The 26,975-nt window shown below is 36.4% G+C and overlaps 1 protein-coding gene across 3 annotated transcripts in view; it reads right to left on the bottom strand.

Moving 5' to 3' along the window:
• Cep135 (centrosomal protein 135) overlaps positions 1–26,975 on the bottom strand; it is a 77,770-nt gene that overhangs the window by 30,770 nt on the left and 20,025 nt on the right. For all 3 annotated transcript variants that reach the window (XM_010640284.2, XM_010640282.2, XM_010640283.2), the window contains exons 12-19: positions 26,565–26,788; positions 17,950–18,102; positions 16,864–17,016; positions 12,583–12,660; positions 7,934–8,085; positions 1,432–1,547; positions 1,203–1,357; positions 716–771 (exon numbers count right to left, since the gene is read on the bottom strand). In XM_010640284.2, coding sequence (XP_010638586.1) covers positions 716–771; positions 1,203–1,357; positions 1,432–1,547; positions 7,934–8,085; positions 12,583–12,660; positions 16,864–17,016; positions 17,950–18,102; positions 26,565–26,788 — 1,087 coding nt within the window. The remainder of the gene's footprint in view (positions 1–715; positions 772–1,202; positions 1,358–1,431; positions 1,548–7,933; positions 8,086–12,582; positions 12,661–16,863; positions 17,017–17,949; positions 18,103–26,564; positions 26,789–26,975) is intronic.

Genomic DNA, 26,975 nt, shown 5'->3' with positions numbered 1-26,975 from the left:
AAAAAAAAAAAAAAAAAAAAAAAAAAAAAGAATAAAATAAATGTAAGATTCAACTGGCAAATACTGAACAAATGTTTATATTCCCACTTTTATATTAAACACAAAGGTATGCAACATAGGTGGACTTAGTGACTTTTGTTTTCAACTAGTCTGCATTTTTTTGGACTAGATAAAAAATGTAAAATTGTAGCCAAGAGTCCATGCCTGCAATCCCAGCACTCAGGGAGGCAGAAGGAGCGGTATCACAAGTTCCAGTCCTACCTGAGTTCTAGATCCCAACTCAAAATAAAAAATAAACGGGACAAGGGATGTGGCTCAGTGGTATAGTGCCCCTGGGTTTAAATTTCAGTTTCCTCCTCCCCCAAAAAGTAAAATTGAAAACAGTGTTCAACACAAGAATGAAGAAAAAAATCCAAAATTGGCCATTAAAGTACATTTTAATGATCAGGATCTGAGCTAGGTAATTAGAGTAAAAATAAAGAGCAAGTACAAATGCAAATGAATAATTACTAAGACCTAAGTATTTGGATGTGGAAGACAGGAATTAAAGGATAACATACATATTTTTAAGCAAGAGACTGAGGAATGATGTCACTGGCAAAAATGGGAAACTGAAAAAAGAAATTTTCCTATTGCTGAACTGCTACTAAATACACAAAACTACAGTCGCTGAAAATGTCTTAAAAAGCTGAATGCCATTTCATTAATTACTTACGTCATAGATGATTCATACTCTGAGACAGTTATCTTCATCTGCGCAATAGCTTTTTCCTATAGAAATTATAAAAACATATAAGATTCTAAGCCATTCATACAGAAGTATCTTTAGCTAAATTTGTATAATTTACCACATTTGTATCGTTAAGTAATTATTCAGTTCTATAAATTATGCATGAAAGAAAGATCCAAGTAAACGTATCTCCAACTCCCGTTTATCTTTCATATACTGGCATGTTTCTATCCAGCTAAGAATCTGAATGGTTTTTTTGGAGTGTGCTTTAAGAAGATCTGATAAAATCAACTTCTAGAATTAGATAATGTTCTTCTTTAAGATTCAAATTATTGAGATAAAAAGAAACTTAAACTTATTGGAAGACATGGCCCTGGGTCTGAGGAACTTATACAGGGGTGGTAAGAACTGCGTATTGAAACAGAATAAAACCATTTTTTGACACTGAAAACAATATTTAACAATCACATACTTTACTAGCTAGGATTTCTTGCAAGTTTGCAATCTTTTCTGTCTTCTCATCCACAGTCTCCTGGAGGAAGTCTTTCTCTTTATCAATAACACCAATAGTCTTTTTCATTGCATGAGCCTCTTCATTCTGTGAAGTCATCTTAAGGTTTAGCTCATCTGTAAATGAAAAAAAATGTTTGTTAGGCAAAGTAAATTTGTATTAGCAGAAACTAAATTAAAAAAACACTTACCTATTTTTTCCTCCAGTATTTTAATTTGTTCCTGGGCAGATTCAAGTTCACCTCTTTTTATGGACAGTCGATGCTGGTAATCATCGAGAGATCGCTGTAGCTGCTCATTTACTACCCTAAAGGTCAGAGGACAGAAACAAATGGTATTTTTTATCTCTCAGAGAAATAATTATTAAAAATAAGATGTCCTAAAAATATTTTTATTTTTAAGTTTGTTTTATTATTTACTTATTTATTTTTGATACCAGGGATCAAACTTGGGACCTTGCACTTACAAGGCAGGTGATGGCACCACTCAGCTAAATCCCCGGCCCTCTTTTATTTATTTTAAAGCACATCCAATATAATCATTGGCATTATATTATGTATTACATCATGCTCTCCACCATTTTCCCAAATGGTTCCATCTTCCTAAAAATAATGTGGTATAAAATTTGAATACATATTCTTTTCTGAAGGTTTCTTGGTAGTTTTAAGCTCCTATCAGTTTCCTAGTATCAACCCCTTTCCTTTAAAATGTATTTCTAACAGTGGAGACAAAGGAAAGTCCTATTCTTACAGCAGAGCCTAGTATTTCAAAGAACATAAATCCTAACCCCATTTTGTTTCTTATTCTGACTTTTTGAATAGTTGGTCAACTAGAGTTCATGGCAGAGAAGGCAGGCATTTCTCGCAGTGCAATGGTGAATTAAGATTAAAGACTGACTTTAGGGAACTAAAGAAAGGATTTATGGAAGCCTAGGCAGTCAACAGTGAAGACAATTTCAGAGGAGTTGGTCACTGATCAGTAAGATTATCTGTCTCTGAAAGCTGTAACACCAAGCATTTGCTCTCATGTCATGTCATCAAGAATATCTGTACTGGGGGTTCTCATTCTGCGTGATTGAAGAAACAGGGTTCTCACTCCAGGATATTTGCTGGGTTTCTTGTAGGTTTCCTTTGTGGATAAGACAGGGAAGAAGACACTAAGGGTAGCTTAGCTTAGCATTCCTAATGGGGAGGAGACTTGGATTCCAACCCACAAGTAAAATAGAACATTTCTATTGAAATAAAGAAGCTTTACAGGCAAAACTGAGGTATTTCTGACTATTCTAATAGCAAGTGAATAATGATCCAGAGGTAGGGATGAGAGTCCAACTGTGACTAGCTTCTTTAGAACTACACAACCAAACCAAATCATGTCAGAAACACTAGGTTCAAGCAATATTACTTCATAAAATTCTCTGTGAGGTCCAGGTGACTATTATATTTAAGCTGTTCTTGAAAGCTAGAGCTACTGTCTTGTGGAATGTAAAAACACAGTGGTACTGTAAATGTGTTAGCTCATTTATTATTAAGAGTTCCATAATTAGAACTATTAACCCAATTTTACACAAAAACTAATAACTTGTCCAAAGTCATAGCTAATAAAGGCAAAGAAAAGATGAAAATGTTCTACTATATCAGATTCCTCTCTACACACTATATGGGGAAACCAACATTCTCTGTGGGGAAAATGTCTGTCAAGAAGCTATAGATTCCTTCCAAAAATGGAATGTCCCACACAGTACTTAGCTGATACTGAGTAGCAGGCAGCGCCTGAAATTCTAGGTGGAAATTTAATGATCTCTTTACTCATAACTTCATACACAGAGTAATTTTCTGATGAGAGTTGATAAAGGAAGGCAGAATAACATCTTGATTTATATTCATAAAGGAAGCCCATAGATGAGTCCTAAACCTAACTTTGCCTTTTTATATTTAAGCAAAGAAAGGAAAAGGAACAACAGAGCTTGTGCATCAGACCTTGGAAGTAACATTTCTGACTGATATTATCTGTGATGGCTAATTTTTTTTGTTTGTTTTTTTGAGATAGGATTTTTGTATCTAACTCAGACTGACCTTGAGCTCACAATCTTCCTGCCTTGGCCTCCTGAATGCTGGGATTACATCAGCTGCTCTCAGCTTGTGATGGTTAAACTGGATTGTCACTTTGGTTGGTTTTAGAGACCCAAGGAGATTAGTAAAGGACATTTCTAGGTGCGTCTTATCGGGTCATGATGCCATCCTTAGGGACAACATTTGGTCCAAGTTCCCTTCTCTTAGGCTCTTCCCCTGCTCTCTACTTTCGGGTTGCTGAGATGTTTCTACTCTGGAGCCAGCCAACCAGGGACTGTTATCTCTGAGACTTTGAGCCAGTCCTTTATGTAGATCACATATTTTGTCCCAGTAAGAAATAGCTAACACAGTATTGTTACTAAGATAAAGGTTGTCTTCTATCTTCTCTCTTTTCAGTACTGGGGATGGAACCCAGAGGCTCTTTCCCACTAAGTTACATCACAGCCATTTTTACTTTTTATTATTATTACTATTATTGTTGTTGTTATTATTAGCATTGAACCCAGGGCCTTCATAACAATCTTCCCAGCCCATTTTTATGCTTTTACTTTTGAGATAGGATCCCACTAAGTGCCTACGTTGTCCAGGCTGGCCTCAAACTTATGAGGCCTTCCAAAGTGCTAGGATTATAAGTGTGTGGTACATGCTTGTCTTAACTTTTTATTTTGAGACAGGGACTTGTTAGGTAGCCAGGTGGGGCTCAAATTTGAAATCCTCCTGCCTGAGCCTCCTTCAGTGCTGGGACTATAGATGTGGTCACAGCTTCCAGATTAATAAAGGTGTTCTGAATAAAGAACTGGGGTGGAAATCTCATAAGGAAGAATAGTTGAGTAACAGCCTTATTATTTATTCATAATTGTGTTTAGAAATGAAATTTTGAGAACTAAGTTGTTAGGAAAATGTGAATATGTTTCTTAGCTTCAAAAGTACTATAAAAGAAGTAATGACTTCCTACTAGAGTGAAGCAGTAATAGTGATCTTGGGTTAAGTTCTAGCTCTCCACCCAAGAGACACGTGATGGGTTATGTTCATCCGTGAGACTCAAATTCCTTGGGTATATTACATTACATGGTATTATACACATTTTCATTGCAGTAGACAACAGTATTTCCTTTCATGATAGGATATATTTTAAACGAAGACAGCTATAACGGTCCTTTATTCATAAGAAGTGTCCATAGAAGCTCCCTCTAATAGAGGTAGGCCTGTAATAGTAATGGGCTAATAGAAGAAAAAGATGCTAATGTGGAGTCTCTTTTATTTTAGATTTCTCCCAAGAGCCTATGGCTATAGCCCAGCACTAACTGAGCCACACTATTAATAAATAGCATCTCTTGGTATGCAAAGAGGGAAAAGAAATTTTTATTGGTTTTTCTTTTAGGTTTCTGCAAGGGGATGGTGCCCTAATTCACTTGGTCCTTTAAATTCTATCTCCAGGTCAGGTCAGATATCCTAACTCAGTACCCTGACTTTTCCTCCTGCTTTGGTAGGAAAATAAAATGTTAGGAATGCCGAAAAGACATCTTTTAGGCATCCTAGATAATCTGTAAGCCTTATTTCCTTATCTAAAATAATTTTTAATCCCTTTAACAAATACTTCTGAAAGGAGGTCAGTTCCGACAAGAGTTTATGGGTCATTTCCAGGAAAATCTGCTGTAGTACTTCTTTATCCTAAATAAGTATATAACTTTTTGGTATCAACTGACGTACAAAGATAAAGACTAAGGTAAACTGAGACAGTATGACAAATTTTATACTCTCTACTACAGGAATCTCAATTGTTTAGTCTCACAGCTAGCAGCTGTGAGGATCAAGAATCTTAGGGGTTAACTGAGAAAAGTGGGTTATCTAACTGGGCTGGAAACAATTTATCCTTAAGTAGAAGTGGACAAACCACAGCAGACTGATTATTTTTGCTAGTTCTAAGAAATACAAATAAATGATTGTTACATGTTTAAGTGATTAAAAATATGTTTCCAATCAAAAATTGTTAATTTGTGACATAATAAAATTATGTGAAGTCCAAGATTCAAAGTCCACGAATAAAGTCATACTAAAACACAACCACACTGTTTCATGTATATATTTTCCACAGCTAACTTTGAGATACAAAGGCAGGATTATATAGGTGTGACAGAAACTGTATGGCCCACATAGTTTTAAAATACTGACAGACAGTTCATAGAAAGTTTATTGACCCTGGCTCTAGAGTGGCTAACATGCTCTGAGGAGCAAGAAGGCATCTTTCCTGTATACAAAGACACTCTTCTGCTGCACTGCGGAGTTTAGATTTGGGGTATAAAATCCCAGATCTCATTAAATCCTACAATTCAAGGAAGACCACAGTCATTTAACTTTAAAAAGTTGCAGGGGTTTTATATTAAGCCTCTGATGCAACATTAAGGGACTGGACCAAAGGCTCTCTACCTCAACAATTAGATACTATGCCTGGTATAGAAAAGCCTCTTTGGCGGTACTGCAATTTGGTGAAAAAACACCCAATGCAGGAAGGAAAGAAGAAGGTCCACGAGGTAGATGGAAAGGAACATGTGCCTCATCTACCTGAGAATCAACTTCTCAAATGTGTTTGCATAAAGGAAAAGAGAACTAATGTGATAAAAGGAGTAGCAAGAGTTCTATCAACCATCCCAAAAGTGGTACAAGCTTGGATAAGGTACTGTGCGTCCACAGAGGTCTGGGTATTATGGTTTGTACTGGATCCGCTTTAGATTTAGAACAAGGTAAGTCATTTTTCTGTCAGAGCAAAACAGTTATGAAATCATGCAATAGGCACAAGTTATAAAGGACAGAACGATTCTCACAATCTTTTATAGCATAGTGACTGATGACTCCTGGGTGAGGGAGAGGCGAACTGGGCTCATGAGAGAAAAGGATATTAGCATAAGGAGAAAAACCAAGGAAAGGAAACAGGTATTGCAGCTATATTCTGAAGAAGAAGCAAAATGGATTAAGTGCCAGATCTAGTCAGCTGGATACAGAAATAAAAAAGGATAGATTAGTAAATTATTTTTCTTTACAGTACTGGGGATTGGTCCCAGGGCCTCATGCACGATAGGCAAAGGCAGTAGCACTGGCCACATCCCCAGCTCTCTGTATTTTTTGAAATAGGGTCTTGCTAAGTTCCCCAGGTTGCCTTTGAAGTTGTGATCCTCCTGCCTGATCTCCTAAATCACTGGGATTCCTGGGTGTACCACCACACCTGGCCAGATTAGTAATTCCGAGATGAAGGCACACTGTGATAGCTTTACTTTGAAGCTGAATAGAGACATGATCAGAAGAGTAGGGGTTGGCCGTCTCAGGTCGTCTTCACAGAATATATGTGGTGCTTGCAGAGAGATGAGGGTGGTAGCAGGCAGCGGGGACAGGGGAGGGGAGCAGAGCAGAGGGGCAGCATCTATTTCAGTTCTCCCTAAAGTCTATCTTATAAAGACAACACAAGAGTGACACTAAAGATGCCTTATATGAGTCCCAAATATAATATTCCTTAATTGACCACAGAAACCAGTGCTTCACCTTATTGCTTTATGCTTTTTGATAAGTAGGTAACAACGAACTGCAGTCTGGGGCTTTTCTTCTCCTCATTATTCCTTTGATTCTCACTTTTGCTGCATTTATTTTACTATATACTTCTGTGATTGTTAGTTTTTGTATATTGAACATGTGTCTTTTTTTCTCATTATTCCTTTTTGTCCTTCTGACTTCTAGGAAATTTCTTGAGTTTGTTTTTGATTTCACAAACTCAGTTTTCTGCAACAGCCAATCAAATCCACTGTTCAAAAACCCTTCAGTTTTTAATGTCAATTTCTTTTAAAATTATCACTATTACAATCCTTTCTGAGTGCTTCAATCTTTAGTTATAATACCGTGTTGGCATTTGAAAGTCTTTTCCTGATTTTACTGTAAATGTAATTTAGAGATTTCCTCTGACTCTTCAGCATAGTGCTTTTCTGCTGACCTTTGGTATCTTTTCATTTACAGCAGCTGTGTAATCCAGAAAAAAAAACTAACTTTGTTGGCTTTTTGTTTCCATGAGTCTTCTATATTCAAAAAGTTAATGGTGAAACAACAACTTAGTACCTTAAGGCAGTATTATACATAAAAATATATAAATCAGTCAAGACTTTTGGTTTAATGTAAGAAGTATTTCTTCAATCAGAATACTGAAGAAGAACTGCTGCCCAATTTCATTGCTACCATTTTCAGTTTAGATCTTTGGACTCCACTGTTTGCTTATCAGCCTCTAAGACCACAAATTCATGGCCCACATTTCCATCAAACTTAAGCTTCCTAGAGGGTACGCTACTCATTGACCCTCTTTCATTAAATTTTTTTGTTTCTAGGCTTGAGATGTAGCTCAGTGGTACAGTGCTTGCCTAGCATGCTCAAGACCCTGGGTTCAAGTTCTAGCACCACAAAGGATTTACAAAAAGATTTACTCTGCAAATTAGAACATCAAAGATCTGCCCCTAAGTCCTTATTTTTCAAAAGCTCTCAGGTGATTCTGCTGAGATCAAAGGTACAACTTAAACTCCATGGACATCAACCTTACATACCTAGAAACATTTTCCTAGAAGTGAAATAACAAAAATTTCAATAAACTTACCTAAGGGAGTTCATCTCTGTTTTTTGATGGGATGAGTCACCAGCCACATGGCTTAGCTTTTGAGCTTGGAGTTTTGATTTGTTCTCTAGTGACTCTATTGTTTCTTTCATTATTAACACTTTAGATTGTAATTCGTATTTTTCACTTTCAAGCTATAATTTAAATTTAAAAAATTAACAGGCATACTTTTAGGGTCTTAATTTTATTCTTCATAAGCATTTTTTAATAATATTTCTGGAAAAAAGAAATTAGATTTATTTTTTAAACTTAAGCGTCAGGTTCAAGATGTCAGAATGGGCATACCCATTTACTTCTCTTCCCATCACTAAAATGAAATAAAAGATACAAACAAAAATAGAAAAAGAAAAAATAAATAAACCCATGACAGCAACAGAAACAGGAAGCAATACAACTAGTCAAGTGAAAATTTTGAACACTTAAAAACAAAAACATGAAGTTGATTCAAATAAATTAAGGAAAAACCAGAGCAGAAAATGTAAATCAAACCACTACCCTGAATCTTATATTTGTTTTCTTGCTTTTCCTTGTTTTAGTTTTGTTTTTATTTTTAGTTTTGGTACTGGAGATTGAACTCAGGACTTTGTGCTTGTGAGGCAGGAGGCAGAACCACTGAGCTAAATCCCCGGCCCCATGCTTGTTTTATTTTGAGGCAGAGTCTCATGCTGCCCAGGCTGGCCTCACACTAGTGTCCAAAGTGACCCCCTGCCTCAGGCTCCCAAGCAGTAGGACAGGCATGTGCCACGGTGCTCAGCTTCTTGCTTTTCATTGGTATAATCACATTAATACGAATCCTTCAACATACACTGCTTAGCTTTTCATGTTTTTGAATTTTAAACATGTGGTATCATCCTGCATACTTTCTGCAGCAACTCTTCTGATGTAACATAATATTTCTAAGATTAGCACACGTCGATGTTAGAAGTTACTGTTCATTAATTTTTGCTGCTCTGTAACACTGCTCTACATTTTTGCTGCTCTATAATAAATGTATGAATTACATTCATTTATCCATTTTCCACGCAATTTTTTTTTTTAATTCTACCAGGAACCAAATATTTCAGGCTTGTGAACCCTATAGTTTGTCACTGGACCTTCACCGACATGCAAAAGCAGCCACAGACAATAGAGAAATAAATGAGCAAATTCAATTTACAAAAACAGATTGGAGGCTCAATTGGCTTGAGGGTCGTACCTGCTGACCTGCTCTGGGTACATATCTAGAAATGGAACTGTTGGCTCATGGGGTATGTATGCCTTTGCTAGATAATGCCAAATTATTCTACAAAGAAGTACACTTACTAGTTCCTTGTAAATTCTGATGACCTGATGGGTATAAAATGATTGCACTGAAGTTTTACTTTGTATTTCCCCTATATTGAGGTAAAATATCTTTTTATATTTATTAGTAATTCATTACTTCTTTTTCCAGAAGTGTCTATTAGTATCTGTTAAATTAGGGAAGGAGAAATGAAAGTATAGCAAGTTGCCATCTCAATTAGTGGTATGTCTTTTCAATTTATGGTTATTAGGTAAACAAACATGTTTTTGTCAATATCCTATTTATCTATGTTTCCTTTCAAGGAATAAATTTGTGTTACTAGCATACATTTTGGCACCAGATACTTGCAGCTATGTCATCTTGGGGAAGTTTCCTTTGTGCCTCAGTTTACTTGACTGTTAAATGAGGATAATATCAGCATTTACTTCATATGATTGCTTGATATTTCATATGGCTGAGAATTAAAATTATATGTACAAAATATTGATAAAAGTGCCTGATACATAGTAAATGCTCTTATTATTTCTCCAAGGTTGAGAAGATTTTCTCTTGTATTTCTTTATCAATGTATTTTGAACACTCAAGGCTGAAAATAATCTCGAAATGATTTGAAGGTATGGTATATTTGAAGTCAGATCCAATTTTTTTGTCTTTTTTTAAAATGTAAGTAGCCATTTTCCCAGAAACAATTACTGGGGACTCTGGTTTCCTCATCAATTTGAGGTTCTGTTTGTATGTGTTACAGTACTAGGGACTGAATCCAGGGCCTTGAGCCTGCTAGATAAGCACTCTACCGTTATTACATTCCCAGCCCAATCTTGTATACACCAGCTTTCCTTATATTTGCGGGTCTGCTTTTTCCTTGGTTTTATTGGTCTTCATTATTCCTCATCTTAACTATAATGAGCCAAAGCCCTCAAATGTGGTAGGGTAAGTCTAGCAGTACATTTTCTTTAAGACTTCTATATGATTCTTGGCTTTTTGTTTCCATGTATATTTTAGAATTTACTGTCAATTTTCATAACACACACACACACACACACACACACCCCTTGGGATTTCAGCTGGAATTCTATCAACTCTAGAGAGTAATCTGGAGAGAATTTATTTTTATAAACACTGTATCTAACTTTTTTAATAAACTTGAAGCATCGCTCCATTTAATTAGGTCTTCTTTAATTTATTTTAATGAGATCACATAATGTTTTCTGTAAAGAGCCTGCAAATTTACCTGGAGATAACTTGTATTTTTTAAAGTATGCATTTTTATTTATTATGATTGGGATTTATCATTCTTCTGGAATTCACTGTGCTTTTTGAAAATCAGTGCTTCTGTGTTTTCATACTGTCTAAAAAATAATCAGTCATTATTTCTCCAAACACTGTCTCTCCACATATTTAATTATACAGTCCTCAAATTGTGTAACATAAATTCATATTTGACCACATATAGACTTGATCTTCTTACTCTACTCCTATTTCTTTCCAGTAACATGCACCTCTTTCTTTAGATTTACATTCCAGTTTATTCTAGCTTTCAGCTTCTGATCAAGCTGGAGTGATAGGGATAATTTACTCTCCTGCCTAAAATAACTAAAAAAGTTAGACTAAATACAGGAAACAGTGGTTTTTAAGACACAAGGCAAAAGATAATGATAAACAGACACCCCTGAGATGGGACGCAAATGAGACAAGCTTTATGAGTGCTCCAGTGAGTTGCCTGGAGAATTTTCAGACTGGGGCACAGGAAAAGGAATCTGGATGAAGACTGGTGGTCACTCTAAGTTCAAAAGGCAGGAATGAGAGACAAGAAATTGAAAAGAAGATACTGGAAAAGAGCTGCAGAGGGAAAGCTCAAAAGATCTATACAGATAATTATCCCTTAAAATTCCAGGCCAGGCGTGGTGGCACACACCTGTAATCCCAGCACTCAGAAGGCTAACGCAGGAGGATCATTGTGAGTTGAAGACCAGCCTGGGCTACATAGTGAGTTCCAGATCAGTCTCAACTACATAGTGAGACCCTGTCTCAAAAACAAACAAACAAACACAAAAAAGATTCCAGTTGAGCAGAGCTCAGCACAGAGAACTAAGCAACCAAGGCCAGGGAAAGAACCATCGGGAAGGAAAAGGAACAATATTCAAGGCTCATGTAGGGCCAGGAATAGTTCCTGTTCCCACCTGTCATTCGGAAATCTTAACCATTTTCAACAGACAAGAGTTAGCCTACAGAAAAGGGTTTTACCTAAGGAGTAACACAAAATTAGTTCAAAACTATATGTTACTTTGGTTCCACCTAATGAAGCTTAAAAGCAAGACTAAAAAAAGAGCAGGCCACTTTCCATATTATGTAACTGCATCCCAGAACAAATTTCAAGGGTATTCATGAGAATACACACTAGTTATCAACAGGATAAAATTTACAGTGCCTGGACTACAATCTGTAATTATCAGGCATGAAAAAAAAGGAAACTATAACCCATTATGGGGAGAAAAATCAAAAGACCCAGAGGACAGAATTAGAAGGTAAATAAATAAAAGTAGTGACAACATAGTGATACAAAGTTACCAAAACAAAACAGCAAAAAGACTGTCAGAAAGCACTCCGAATTATTAAAAATCTTAGACAGAGTACAGTTAGCCCTCTCTGTCCACAGGTTCCACATTCACAGATTCATCAACTGTCTAGTTAGAGTCAGACCTATGATAGTTACATTTGTACTGAACATGCACAGAATTTTTTTCTTATAACTATTCCCTAAGCAAGACAACTATTTATAAAGTACTGATGGTGTGTTAGGGTTTATAAGCAATCTACAGACGATTTAAAGTACAGGAGGATATGCATAGGTTATATGCAAATACTATGCCATTTTATACAAGGGTCTTTCACATCCTAGGATTCTGGTAGCTAAGGGCTTTCTGGAACCAATCCTCTATGGATACTGTCGAGGGGGACAGTAACAAAAATGACAGTGAATTTTTGTATATTATGCAATTAAAAAAAAAAAAAACAAAATAATCACTGAGTGTTTAGAATATGCCAGGTGCTCTTTCTTCTAAGTTCTTTATGTGTATTATTCACCTGTTTAATGTTCACAAAAACCCTAAGCAGCACTACTTCTACTTTGTAAAGAAAGTGAGGGTCAGAACGGTCAAGTAGCTTGCCTGTAGGTGTAACAGGAGACAGAGATGGATCTGAACCTAAGTAATCAGCTTACGAAGTACATACTCCTATTCACTTTTATATAATTTCACTTAACATATTACTTTGTAATTAAAAAACCAGTGTATTAAAGATAAAATTGACATTCACATAATGCCATACCCTAAAACAAGTCTGATCATACCTGATGATTAACACATGTCAAATGTTCAATAGTTTTCTCTAATTCTGATTGGCCCAAAGCACTCATTTCCTGGATATTCTGAAAGAGAATTTAATAGAAAATACTTTTTAAATCAGATAATAAAGCAAAAAATATCAAATTAAGCAATACAAGTTTAGACTATTATCTTATTTGTCTTTTCACAAAACACAGAAATGTTTTAGAAAGGAAATCATTAAACATTTCATAAAAACAGTGCTTTTGGTATAAAAGAAAACACAACAAGTTCTCATTTTTACATTCTCTAGCTCCACGTGTGGCTATATAGCACAGGGCATATATTGGTACGGATTCATTAATAAAGGCTTATATAGCTCAATCCATAGTAGCAAAACTATATAAAGGAAAAAAATAAGCAGGCTAAGCAACAAACTCTAAGTATGCCCTCAGAAGAGATGTTAAGAAAACAAACAAACAAACAAACAGTACAAGAATGGAAATTTAAGATCAGGAAGACATAGGAAATAGAACCCTACACGATCATGTAAGAGATCAGAGCTTCAATATGGGCTAGTCATTTTGTTCACTCATCCCCCCCCCTTTTCTCAGTGCTTGGGATTGCACCAGGACTAATAGTCATTTTGTTCACTCATCCCCCCCCCTTTTTCTCAGTGCTGGGGATTGAACTCAGGGACTCACACATACTAGGCAAGTGCTCTACTACTCAGTTAAGCTCACTTGCCCCCACTTTTTACAAAATATTTTTCAGAGAAATTCTCACTAAGTTGCTGGACCAGCTTCAGACTTTCAATCTTCCTGCCTCAGACTCCCCAGCAACTGGGAGGATCACTGTGCTGTAGTTGTTTTATTTAATCATTTATTGTTTATTAAATCATTCAGCCAGTATTAACTGAATATATACTCTATACAAAGTATCTAGTGAAGTGCTACAGATACAGCTGACAGTCTCTGACTTCCTAGGTATTAGAGGCTGGTAGAAAAAAAACAGACTTTAAAGAACAGACTCAAAACAAAATTCAGGAATATTTTTCTAGGAGAAGGATTTATGCTCATGTATAAAGAGCAATCTAGAGTCTAAGGTTAATTTCCTGTCAGAAAATGGTGTTTAATCTGGACTTAAAGGACGAATTAGTTAGATAAGGGTATTTCAGGGGATGAAAGAATCTTTCAACAACTGTAGAAAGGCTACATACAAAAAAAAAAGTCCATTAAGCTTGAAGCCTTGAGAAAAAGGGGTATAGGGAGGGTGGAGAATAGAAGTAAATTTATGGAAAAGAAGTAATCGCTAAAGTCCTTGAAAATAGTTAATGGATTTTAAATACAAAGTGATGGGACTGGATTTGTATCTTTGACAGATGACTGTAACTTCAGTGTTAAATGTAAGTCTGAGATGAGCAAAATGAAGTTCAGAAGCCTCTAGGACAATAATACAGGTGAGAGAGAACAATGACCGAAGAGAATTACCAAGAGAATACAACGACATAAACCAACTTAGAGAAAATAACAAACTCGGGAGCCAGATTCCTGTGACCCCTCGCTCTGCGGTCAGGCAAGTTATTTAAACTCAGGGTGACTCGAGAGACCTCATCTATAAGCAGGACCTAACAAACAGACGACTTTTATGAAGATTTACTGAGATAGCTCATGTAAAAAAAACTCAGAACCTCTCACATCAAAAAGGTTTAATAAATGTTCGGTATTTTTTAAGAGGCAGCACTGATAGGACCTGATTATTAATTAAGAGAAAATTTTTCAGGGAGAGTACAGTAGTACTGTCTAAACATGAAGAGGAAGCTTAATGATCCAAGTGAACAATGCAGTTTTAAAGTAAAAGACCTTTTATAAACTCACAAAATCCTGTTGCCAGAAGGATTCTGGTGATTTGATTATCGCCCCTTCCAAGTTTTCAGTGATATCACATTTTAAAATTCTATTTTTACATTCCTTGGTCATTTTAACAGATAAGAAAAAGGGTAAGTCAGGAGATCATGCCAAAAGCTGCCATATTGCACAGAGTTTTCCATTTGGCAATTTTAACACCCTTTTTTAAAAAATCAGAAACACTCTCTGGAAGGCAGTATTCCAAAAGATTCTAATTAAAAACATTCTCACACTGTATTTTGGGGGTAAAACTTTAACTGAAAATTTGTGACATAAAGACTATCCTTAAAATGCTTGGTTATTTTATTTCTAATTTTAGCTCCTCCCTCTCTCCTTTCTGTGGTGTCAAGGATTACACTCAGAGCCTCTACAAGCTAGGCAAGCACTCTAATCACTAAACTAGTTCCCCAGCCCTTTTATGTTTTTTATTTTGAAACAAGGGCTCATTAATTTGCCCAGGCTGGCCTTGAACTTGTGATACTCCTACCTCTCTGCTTCCAGAATAGCTGGAATTACAAGTATGCATCATCACACCCAACTGCTGGCTGATACTTTCAAATGCAGAAGTGACAAAAGAAAAAAGTAGACTTTATTTGAATTAAAAACTTTTGTGGGCCGGGGATTTAGTTCAGTGGTTCTGCAGCCTGCCTCACAAGCACAAAGACTGGAGTTCAATCCACGGTACCAAAAAAACACTTTTGTGCTTCAAAGATACCATTAAGAAAGTAAAAGGATGACCTACAGAATGGGGAGAAGTATTTGCAAATCACATATCTGATAAGGGGTTGATCATATCAAGAATATATAAAGAACTCTTATAACTCAATAGTAATAAAATAATCCAATATAAAAATGGACAAAAGATCTGAATTTCTTGACACATGAAAAGATGCTCAACATCATTAAGTATTGGGGAGATGCACTCAAAACTAAAAAGAACATTTTACATCTGCCAGAATATATATGACTGAAAAAAGCAGATAATAACAAGTACTGGTGAGGGTGTAGAAAAATTAGAAACATTATTCAGGACTGGAGGGAACATAAAATGGTATGGCCAAATGTGGAAAACAGCCTGGCCTCAGTGGAAGACAGACTTGGGATATGATCCAGAGAGTTGCCAGGTATCTACCTAAGAGAAATTAAAACATCCACACAAAAATTGTACATAAGGAGCCAGGTGTGGTGGCGCACACCTATACCAAATAAAAAGAGAAGACCCTAACAAAAAAAAAAAAAAAAAAAAAAAAAGCTGTACATAAACATTCAAACCAACATTCCTTATGAATGAACCTTGAAAACTTTATAATAGTGAGAGAAGCCAGACATAAAAATCACATATTTGGGCTGGGGAATTAGCTCTGGGATACAGGGCTTGCCTCTGATGCCCTGGCTCTTCAATCCCCAGCGTGTGTGTATGTGTATGTGTGTGTGTGTGTGTGTGTGTGTGTGTGTGCATGTGGAACACTCATTTTTACATGAAATGTCCAAGGCAGGCACATGCACAAAACAGAAAATGGATTAGTGGTTGCCTGCAGTGAGGAGACCTAGGGGAAACAGGATGTGATACTAACTGGCACCGGGCATTTTACTGCAATGACAAGAACTCTCTCAAGCTGTGCTGATGGTTGCCCAAGTCTGGGAGTGCACTAAAGATCACTGAACTGTACACTTTAAGTGGGTGAACTCTATAGTATATGCAAATCTCATCACTTTCCACATGAAAAACTTCTTTTGAGTTTAGGGGTAGGTAGGTAAACTTTTTCCGTTTAGCCAGCCAATATTTTAGGTTTTGAGAGCCAAATGTGTACACTGCACTTCTCCTCTGCCACTGAACCGATCACATAAAAAGCTACAGCCAATATGTAAAGGAATTCCAAACAACTTTATCAACAGTGAAACAGTCTTCCTCTTTTAATATATTTTTTAACAGTTTAAACATGCAAAAACCATTCTTAGCTGGAGGCTACACATAAACAAAGTGGTCTGAATCTGGATGGTGCTGTTTTATGCCATCCCTAGTTTAACTGTACATTCTAAACAGTAAAGTCATAGGAACACGTGTATGGCGATCTTTTTTTTTTTTTTGGTTTTTTGAGACAGGGTCTCACTATGTAGTTGAGCTGACCTGGAACTCACTATGAATGTAGACCAGGTTGGTCTTGAACTCAAAGTGATCCTCCTGCCTCAGCCTCTCGAGTGCTGGGATTACAGGCGTGCGCCACCACACCCGGCTTGGAGATCTCTTAAATAAATTATCTTTCAAAAATATGTCAGTTTTGGGCCAGGGATTTAGCTCAGTAGTTCTGCCACCTGCCTTGTAAGTGCAAGGACCCCAGTTTGACCCCCGGTACCAAAAATAAATACATAAATAAATAATATGTCAATTTTATTACTTACTTTTAACTTTTCCCTTAAATCTTCCTTTTCTGCCATAACTCTTCTTAAGTCAGATAAGGCAAGTTCCTTTTCCTTTTCCATAAGATTAACAAGACTACTGGGGACAGTGGTGTGGGTTGACTCCTGTCTTAGTGCACATAATTCTTCCTGAGCCTTAAAGAATTAAAAGATGTACATAACACTTGAGATATGCTATTTAAAAAAGGGCCTACTGAACACATGCTAATTTTACTGTCTTCTCAAATGCCAACAAAATGAGATTAAAAGGATTAAAATTAAATAGTAACACCAAAAATACAAGGAGATTGAAAGGTGGCAGTCACAAAATGTTGAAAACTAGATGGCAGACAGACAAGTAGCAATTAACTAAGCAGACCCAAAAAATCTCAAATCTAAGCCAACTATAGGGAAAGCCCAGAAATGGATCAACTTGCAGTCAAATCTTGAAAAAGCTAAAAAAAAAAAAAAAAAAAAAAAAAAAAAAACCAAAACCAAAACCAAAAACCCCTAAAAAACCAGTTCTGTCATCCTGACTTTTTAACTTGCATGTCTTTTCCCCCCGGTCAAAGTAGTGATACCACATCATGGGAGATGGGCATGGATACAAATTTAGGGGACAGACAAGGCTTTGTGTAGACTCACTGGGCCCTCTGACAACTGAGGCTGTGGAAAGAGGCCAGCCTATATCAAATCCCTCTTCCCCAGAGATGCTTTTCTCAGCAGAGGGTAAGCCCTTAGCAGCCACCATTCCAAACACTGGTTGCCACCCAAGTCTGTGCCTGGAATATAGGTGTTTTGGAGCATGTCTAAATCAAGGATAAACTTGGCTCAGAGTCAGGTACTTACAGAAGAAACTATCTTTAATTGACCTGAAACATACATAGGCTAGAAAAGATGAAAAGTAATATGAAAAAAAGAGAAATCTCTGCTTTGAGAATTAGGTAACAGAAAAAAACTACTACTATTTATAATTATGAAGGAATTTTACAAGTTCCATGTTATATAAATCAGCAGGGTATATAATGATTCCATTATAGCTATTTGCTTCTAAATAAACTATTGATTTAGTTACAATAAACTTCTTACTTCATTATATAAGACACTTAGTTTATCTCTTTCTGCTGTCAATAATTTAACATTGCACTGTATATCTTCCATATATTTTTCAAATCTTTCTAGCATATGCTGAAGTTCATCTCTTTCTCTTGTGACCAGATGAATTTCTGAGTTGTAATCACCCTAAAACATAATTAAAAGAGAAGTTATCATTTGTCATAATTATCACATGGTTGTCACGGAGATGCTGGTAACAAGACTGACAGAATACACCAACAAACAAAAAGAACATACATCGCAATGTAATTAAGCAGATGAAAGCCCTGGCAACATGGGGTAAATTTTTTGGCCTTCAGGTTCCCAGGAAGGGACTCAGCCACCAATGATACAACTTGATCAGATTCCATCAGAAGATGGGCAGTCATTCTTCAGTTGTTCATATTAGGGCTAAGATGTAAGTAGTCCTGGAATAGAAGCATCAGCCAAGTCTACATATAAATTTGGGGACCCACCCCAGACTTAATCAGAAACTTTGAGGGTAGGATCTAGTAAGTGTGTTTTATCAATCCTGCCACCTGATTCTGGTACATGACAATTTCTGAGAACCACTAGTTTATAATCCTTTCCAGGGAAGGGACCAGGAGAGCATGGGTGTACCTGTTCACTGACTGTTCACTAAGTATTTCCAACATTTCTAAAACAAGAATATGCCTACTATTCTAAAACAATTTAAAAGACTCACATCTTTGCCACTATAATAAAAAAGGTAGTAAATTTATAGTATTTCAATGTTAAAGTACTAAATATAGAAGGTCCACATAGGGATAATTGATAATGTAATACAATGGAAAGAGTTTTAGCCAAAATTACCCAATAGCTACTCTGTATACACCATGCCAGTGTACAGCTGGTGAGGTACTGCTGATTGTGTACTTGGAAACCAGGCATCTTCATGATTAAACTAGCAAAACTCAAGGCACAAGGGATGAGATTTAGCTATTTGTACCCTTTAAAGGACAAGATGTTCTATAGCAGAAAGCAGATTACGGTTTCAGGACTGAAGGTTTAATACTATAAAAGAAAACCTGTAACATGACTATATCTAAATAAAGAAATCTTGCAGAAAGGAAGTGGTCTATATAGAGTATAGAAAGGGAGAGCTCAGTGAATAAAGATTCAGCAGTTGTTTCATCAATTCTTTTTTTTTTTTTTTTTTTTTTGGTACTGGAGATCGAACTCGGGTCCTTGTGCTTGTGAGGCAGGTGCTGGAACCACTGAGCTAAATCCCCCGCCCCTTGTTTCATCAATTTTTAGGTTTCACTTTAAATGTCACTTTCCAGATTCTGCAACCTAACTGAGGTCTTTTTCATTCTTTCAGTGTCTTCTGAACCATTCCTATACATTTTTCATTTACACTTATCATTAATGAGATTTAAAAGTTCACTCTTTAAAAAAAAAAAAAGTTCACTCTACATTTAGTGCCCAGTGTGATATTTAGTAAACCACTAGTTCCCGGAACATTTATTGGCTGACCTACTTAAACAAAAACTTTTAATTCTTCTCTAAATATATCTTGTACACATATATTTATATCAGTGTTACTGTGTAATATTTAACTCCCTTTCACCACTCCATTATTCCCACCAGACAAGCATAAGCATACACATACACAGTGCTGAAAGGCAATAAGGACAGGAACTATCTTCTCAGAATTCCAGGCCTCATTCACAGCACTCAGCATTAGAATGGATTTGATTTCAGTCAGAAAATAATAAAGAAATAAACCACATTGCTCCTCGGCCTTTTGGCTAAGATCAAGTGCAGTATAAACCATTTACTAGGAGACCTTTACTGGACCTTTATACAAAGTATCTCATTTAATTTTCACAAAAAGTTTATAGTTACATACTTTCTCCCTTCGCAAATGATGAAACAGGCTTACACAAAGTCAGGTTTAGGTAATTTCTCCAAGATGACAAAGTCAGTTTGTAGAAATGGAACTTATATAAAGCCCACAACTACAAAACACTTTCTACTTCACTATCCTCAAAACTCACAGTGGGTATAAGGGTAAAGGAGAAAGGGCCCTCCCAACACAGATGAGAATTAACAAGATTTTATTGATAAAGATCAGTGGCGTTAAAAATGCCAGTTTTTTTTCAGGGATGGGGATTTAGCTTGCAAGGCAGGCATGACGAGGTCCTGAGTTCGAGCCCTGATACAGGAATGGAGGGGATGTCAGTTTTTTCTGACATTATCATTCAAGAAGCTGTGCACAGCAATCTGCCACAAAACAGGTCGGCAACTTAAAGCTAGTACCAAATTTAGCTGGAGAGAAGTCTTTGTTGTTTATTCACAAATTGCCCCTAATGTGTTTAAAATGCCTAATTTTAGGTAGGGAATGTATTTCTTAGTTTCTAGAATTCACAATGTTTTACACCTCACCCTTTTCACTCATGTACTTGGCCACTATTTCCCACCATGCCTTTAATTTATTACTGGGGTTCTAAAAATATTCTGAATTCCTTGACGTTGAACTCCAGAAAATAAATTCTTTGCCTATACCTGGTACCATAACATTTCAAGAAAGTATGTTGAAGGGGAGAAAAGGTGTCTCCTAACTGTATCTGTATCTAACCAATATCTCTTACTTGTCTTTCTGTTGTGAATCTGTACCAAGCCAATGAATCAAATATTTAGGGCAAAAGCTTTGAGGTTTTCATCTATTCGATTATCTTGATTAAAGAGATCAACAGTTTTGAAGGAGATCCTCCTACATAATGAAAAAATCAACTTGATGACTTATTTTCTCTAAGTCCTAAGAATATATAAAACATAAAAACAACTCAGTAAGAAACTAACTTACACTGTATTTTCTCACCAGTTTATTTTGCTTATAATAGGTAACAGCATGGTGTTTAACAACTATAAAGCAAACTTTAGCAAATAACAACAAAATTAAAAACCAAAGATTATCAGGAGACAATAAACTATTGGACAATGGACACAGAAAAGATGCTAAAAGATTATATTCTCAGTTTTAATGACTTTCCCCCCAACTTCCCTGGTTTTACCTACTGTGTCCACAATATTAGGGCCATGTAAGCCTTCAGGACTTCTACAGCTCCAAAACTTAAGAAAGAAGCCAAAAAAAAAAAAAAAAATCTAAAGAATTCAAATGATACTTATAAGACACTACAAATAATTAAGACTTAGAAACATGATTTTAATTTCTCATGAATCATTATCAACTTTAAATAATATATACAATGGGAGACGCAGATGATATACAGGCCTACAGATATAGCTGAGGGGCAGAGCACTTGACTAGATGCACAGTGCCCTGGGTTTGATTCTCAGTACCACAAAACAAAGCAAAACGAGGAGGAGGAGAGGAAGCGGGAAGGGGAAGGGGCGGAAGGAAGAAGAGGAGGAGGTGCTAGTATAAGATGAAGGAGGGAGGAGGAAGAAGAGAACAAAAGGAATAAAAAGAAAAGGATACGTACAAAGTGAGTATCTCTGTCACTCTTTTTATCGAAGATGGGGTTCTGCTAAGCTGCCCAGGTGGACCTCAAACTTTCAATCTTCCTGCTTCAGCTTCCCAAGCAGCTTGTGAGTATAAGACTCTCAAGGTGAACAACTTTAGACTATCAACTTGCAAATACAGTTGTAACAAAAAATTTTGCACAACATCTGCTTCCAATTTCTACCACTTCTTGAAAAATGGTTAATCGAAAAGGTGCCTGGTCAGTAGAATGTGACACACCTTTCCAACTGGTCTAACTAGTGCTGGAGTAACGTGATGCCGTATTGTCTGCTATGTGGACCAAGCCACTCTGCTTCCAGAGAAACAATGTAGCTGATACATAAACTCAATTCTAGAAAGAGAGGAAATGTCCAGTAGTGTAAAGCCCTGGGTTCCAGTGAGCTAGTCAATGTTTCCTTAATTTTCGGGAATCAGTATGTTACTTTTTTTGTTGAGTAATTCTCGTAATTACTGCGGATTTCCTGAATCTCAGGTCACAGAAGAAAATAGAAATCAAAATCAGGACTTTTAAAAAGCACATGTAAACAGGTTAAATTTATTTACTTTTAATTTTTTTTTGCTTTAAACAATTTATTTAACTGAAATCCCATATACAGCCCTCCATTTAGTTTCATATATCTTAAAACTAAAAGTGTAAATAAGGTTTAAATGGTACAACTGATAGTGTGAAATAGGAAGAAAATGGCTAAAGGGGAAGTGGGAAGGGTAGGGGAAAGGAAATAAGGGAAAAGAAAAAATGGACATAGTCTTTACAAATAGAGAGGGAAGGGTGAGGGGGTCAAGGGAGGGCAGGGGTCTGGGGAAAAACTAAGAACCAAGACATATGTAAAGGTACAAGATCCCAATGATGAATATAATATAACTGTTGTTTGCTTTAAATGTATCAATAATTTAACGGGAAAAAATTTTTAAAATAAAATATTTTGATACATCTTGCCCCCAAAGTGATTTAGAGGATTTTCAAGCCAATATAAATATTTCATAAATATGTGGCCATTTGGGTACACATCTGCACAATACCTCACATCTTCCAACGAGGAAAACACTATAAAGACCTGACACCATTAACTGGGTGTAATGAGAGTCTGCTCCAAATACTGTTTCTCTGAGGTAAAGGCACCACACACCTGTTCAATTAAGAAAACCATCCTTACAACACAGGATGATTTTTTTTTTCAGCTTTAATTGAGTTTATTGGTACATTTGAGGGATACAGTACAGTTACATGCATTGTTGGGATGTTGTACCTCTACATGACAGGTCTTGGTTCTCATTTTTTCCCCTTGTCCCTGCCCTCCCTTCACCCCCCTCCTCCCCTCCCCATCTGCAAACACTTTATTTCCATCTTTTCATTATCTCACATTCTTTTCTTTTCCCTTACTACCCTTCCCCTACCCATTCCACCTTCCCTACATCTTTAGCCCCTTTCTTCCCATTTCACAATGTCAGCAATCTCATTAGGATCTTATGTACTACTACAGTTTATACACACCAGAGAAATGATTCAGTATTTACAAGTGTGACTTATTTACTTCAGTTAGGAGTATATCCTCAATATGTATCCATTTTCCTATGAATGAATCTATTTTCTCATTCTTTATGGCTAAGTAATATTCCATTCTATAGAAAAACCACATCTTCTTTACCCAGTTTCCAACTGATGGGCAAATGGGCTGTTTCCAAGTTTTAGCTATTACAAACTGTGCCGCTATAAACATGGGTGTGCATACATCACTGTGGTATGATTCTTTTAGTTCTTTTGGAAAGATACCCAGTAGAGGGATGGCTGGGTCAAATGAAACCTCCAGTCCAAGCTCCTTGAGGTATCTCCATATTAACTTCCATAGTGGTTGCACCAGTCTGCAATCTCACCAACAATGCAAAAGGGTTCCTTTCTCCCCACAACCCCAGCAACATTTGTTGTTGGTTGATTTCTTGATAGCAGCCATTCTTTGTCGGGTGAGGTGGAATCTCAGTGTTCTCTTCATCTGCATCTCTCAAATGACCAGTGATGTGGAACATTTTTTCATATATTTACTTGCTGCTTTTACTTCTTTGTCTGAGAAATGTCTGTTCACTTCAGATGCCCATTTTTGAATTGGGTCCTTATATTTCGGGGGGTGATTGTTTTGAGTTCTTTATATATTCTAGACAATAGTCCTTTGTCTGAGGAGCAGCTGGTAAAAATTTTTTCCCACATTGTAGGTTGTCTCTTAGTTCTGTTGATGGTTTCTTTTGCAGTGCAGAAGGTTTTTAATAAGATGAGATCACAGTTGTTGATTCTTTCTGCTAGTTCCCGTGCTACCGAGGATTTGTTCATAAAATCTTCTCCTATGCCAATGTCTTCCAGAGTTCTGCCTAACTTATCTTCCAGCAAGTTTAGTGTTTCTGTTTTAATATTTAGATCTTTAATCCACTTGGATTTTAATTTAGTGCATGGTGAAAGGGTCTAGTTTTAATCTTTGGCAGGTTGAAATCCAGTTTTTCCAACACCATTTATTGAAGAGGCTATCTTTCCTCTACTGAGGATGGTCAGCTCCTTTGTCAAAGATGAGGTAGCTGAGTACATCTAGATTTGTTTTTGTGTCTTCCAATCTGTTCCACTGATCCTCAAGTCTGTTTCTTTGCCAGTACCATGCTGTTTTTATCACAGCGGCTTTGTAGTATAGTTTCAAATTGGGAATTGTTATACCCACTGCCATGTGTCTATTGTCTAGGATGGCCTTTGCTATTCTAGGTCTCTTATGGTTCCAAATGAATTTTTGGATTATTCTTTCTAGTTCTGTGAAATATAGTGTTGGAATTTTAATTGGTATTGCATTGAATCTGTATAGCAGCTTTGGTAGTATGGCCATTTTCACTATGTTGATTCTTCCTACCCAGGAGCAGGGGATATCTTTCCATTTTCTTATATCCTCTTCAATCTCTTTTTTCAGAGTGCTGTAGTTTTCAGTGTAGAGGTCTTTTGCTTCTTTTGTTAGATTGATTCCTAGATACTTCACTTTTTTGGATGCTATTGTAAAAGGAATTTTTTCCCTAATTTCTCATTCAGTGAGGCTGTTATTTGTGTACAAGAACGCTACTGATTTTTGGGTGTTCACCTTGTATCCAGCTACTCTACTGAATCTGTCAATTAGGTCTAGAAGTCTTTTGGTGGAGGTTTTTGGGCCTTCAATGTAGAGTGTCATATTATCAGCAAATGACAGTTTAACTTCTTCCTTTCCTATCTTTATTGCTTTAATTTCTTTCTCTTGTCTAATTGCTGTGGCTAATGTTTCCAGAACTATATCGAAGAGGAGCGGTGATAGTGGGCATCCTTGTCTTGTTCCGGATTTTAACGTGAAGGTTTTCAGTTTTGGGCCATTTAATATGATGCTAGCTGTTGGTTTTTGATAGATAGCCTTTATTAAGTTGAGATATAGACCATCTATTCCAATTTTTTGCAGGGTTTTTATCATGAATGGGTGTTGAATTTTGTCAAATGCTTTTCTGCATCTATTGAGAGGATCATATGGTTTTTGTCCTTGACTTTGAAAGCAGTTCTATGGGGAAAATTCATAGCACTGAATGCCCACAATAGGAAAACAGAGCGAGCTCAGATAAACAACCTAATGATGAATCTTAGACTCCTAGAAAAACAAAAACAAGAAAAACCCAAGCTCGAACAAGAGAGGAAATTATAAAGATTAGAGCAGAAATCAATGCAATGGAAACTAAGAAAACGATACAAAAAAATAAATGAAACAAAGTTTTTTAAAGAATAAATAAAATCGATAAACCCTTAGCTAATCTTATCAAAAAAAGGAAAGAAAAGACTCAGATCCATGCAATCAGGAATGAAAAAGGCAAAGTCACAACAGATCCAACAGAAATCCAGAGGATCATTAATACCTACTTTGAGAACCTGTACTCCAATAAAATGGAAAACACAGAAGAAATGGACAGATTTTTAGATACTTATGAATTACCAAAGTTGAACAAAGAAGATAAAAACATTTTAAACACCCCAATTACAGTCAGTGAAAGTGAAAATGTAATTAAAAATTGACCAACAAAGAAAAGCCCAGGCCCTGATGGATTCACGGCTGAATTTTACAAGACATTTAGAGAAGAACTACTGCTTTTACTCTTCAAACTTTTCAATGAAATTGAAAAGGAAGCTACACTTCCAAATTCATTCTTGGAAGCAAGTATCACTTTGATTCCCAAACCAGGGAAAGACGCAACTAAAAAAGAAAACTATAGGCCAATCTCCTTAATGAATATAGATGCAAAAATCCTTAATAGGATACTAGCAAACAGAATACAGAGGATAATCAGGAAGATCATACGTCCTGACCAAGTCGGATTTATTCCAGGGATGCAAGGATGGCTCAACATACGTAAGTCAATAAAGGTAATACACTTTATTAACAGGATGATTTTTTTATTAAGTAGGGCTTTGGGCACTCAGCTACTAATCAGGAGCTGCATGGCAGAATTGCACCCCCAGCTTATGCCGTGAATTCCTAGGGAACAGGTTCCAACAACTCAGGCTCCTTCCCACTGGTTCCCACCAAGTGTGTTTCTCTGGGTGGGGCAGGCTGGCGCTTCAGCTGAACCCAGGTTCCCTTCTCTTTGGCTTCCTTCTTTTTCTGATCATTTCCCTTGACACGTTTCAGGAAGCTATCTCGACTCTGAGTGTTTCATATGCTCAATACACACATTAATCCTCTTGGCATCCTCTTGGTATCTTGCCCTTAACTTGCTTGTTTACAACAATGCCAAAAACATGCTGGGTAACACTGTAATTTCTTCCAATTTTGCCATGGTAACCTTTGTGTGGCATTCCTTTTTGAGCAGTACCCATTCCCTTGATGTCTACAGTATCACCCTTTTGTAGATTAGCACGTCTGTGGCCAAAGGAACAACCCTATGTTTTCTAAAAGGCCTAGAGAACATATACCAGCTTCCCTGCTCTTTCCCTTTGCGTTTGTCATTTTGGCAAATTACTGGAAGATGGAGGTTCCAGCCGAAAGGCTAAACAGGTTATATTTAATATAATAAAACAAAAAAGTTTCATAATACTTTCTTATCAACTTTTATAAAAGGATCTTACCTTTTCCGATGTTTTAAATACTTGATTTCTTTCATGTGCACAGTAATTTATAGAGCAAGATCTTCTCTGTATTATATGTTGGAGCTTTTCTAGCTCTTTCTTATAGTAATCTCGTTCTTCTTCTATACCTTTGAGAAATGTATCTAAACGAGAAGGTAACTTGTCTCGACGTTTTATTCCATGTTCTAGCCTCATCCTCTCAACTTCCAAAGTAAGTTCTCTTTCTGCAATTTAAAGTAGTTAAACCATAAAACAATGTTCCATCTACAACGTGAATTAGCCAAGTAAATAATGTAACTTTTACAAAGAATGCTACTAGAAATCATGAACTGTTTTGTATCACTTTTAATACAAAACAGTTCATGATTTTAAGTAAAAGAACAACAAAAAGGTAAATATTGAGGATAAACA

This window comes from Fukomys damarensis, unplaced genomic scaffold (assembly GCF_012274545.1).
Source record: "Fukomys damarensis isolate Sample0158 unplaced genomic scaffold, DMR_v1.0_HiC HiC_scaffold_35, whole genome shotgun sequence".
Lineage (NCBI taxonomy): Eukaryota > Metazoa > Chordata > Mammalia > Rodentia > Bathyergidae > Fukomys > Fukomys damarensis.
The sequence above is the reverse complement of the archived record's forward strand: the minus strand, read 5'-3'. Positions and strand labels throughout refer to the sequence as shown.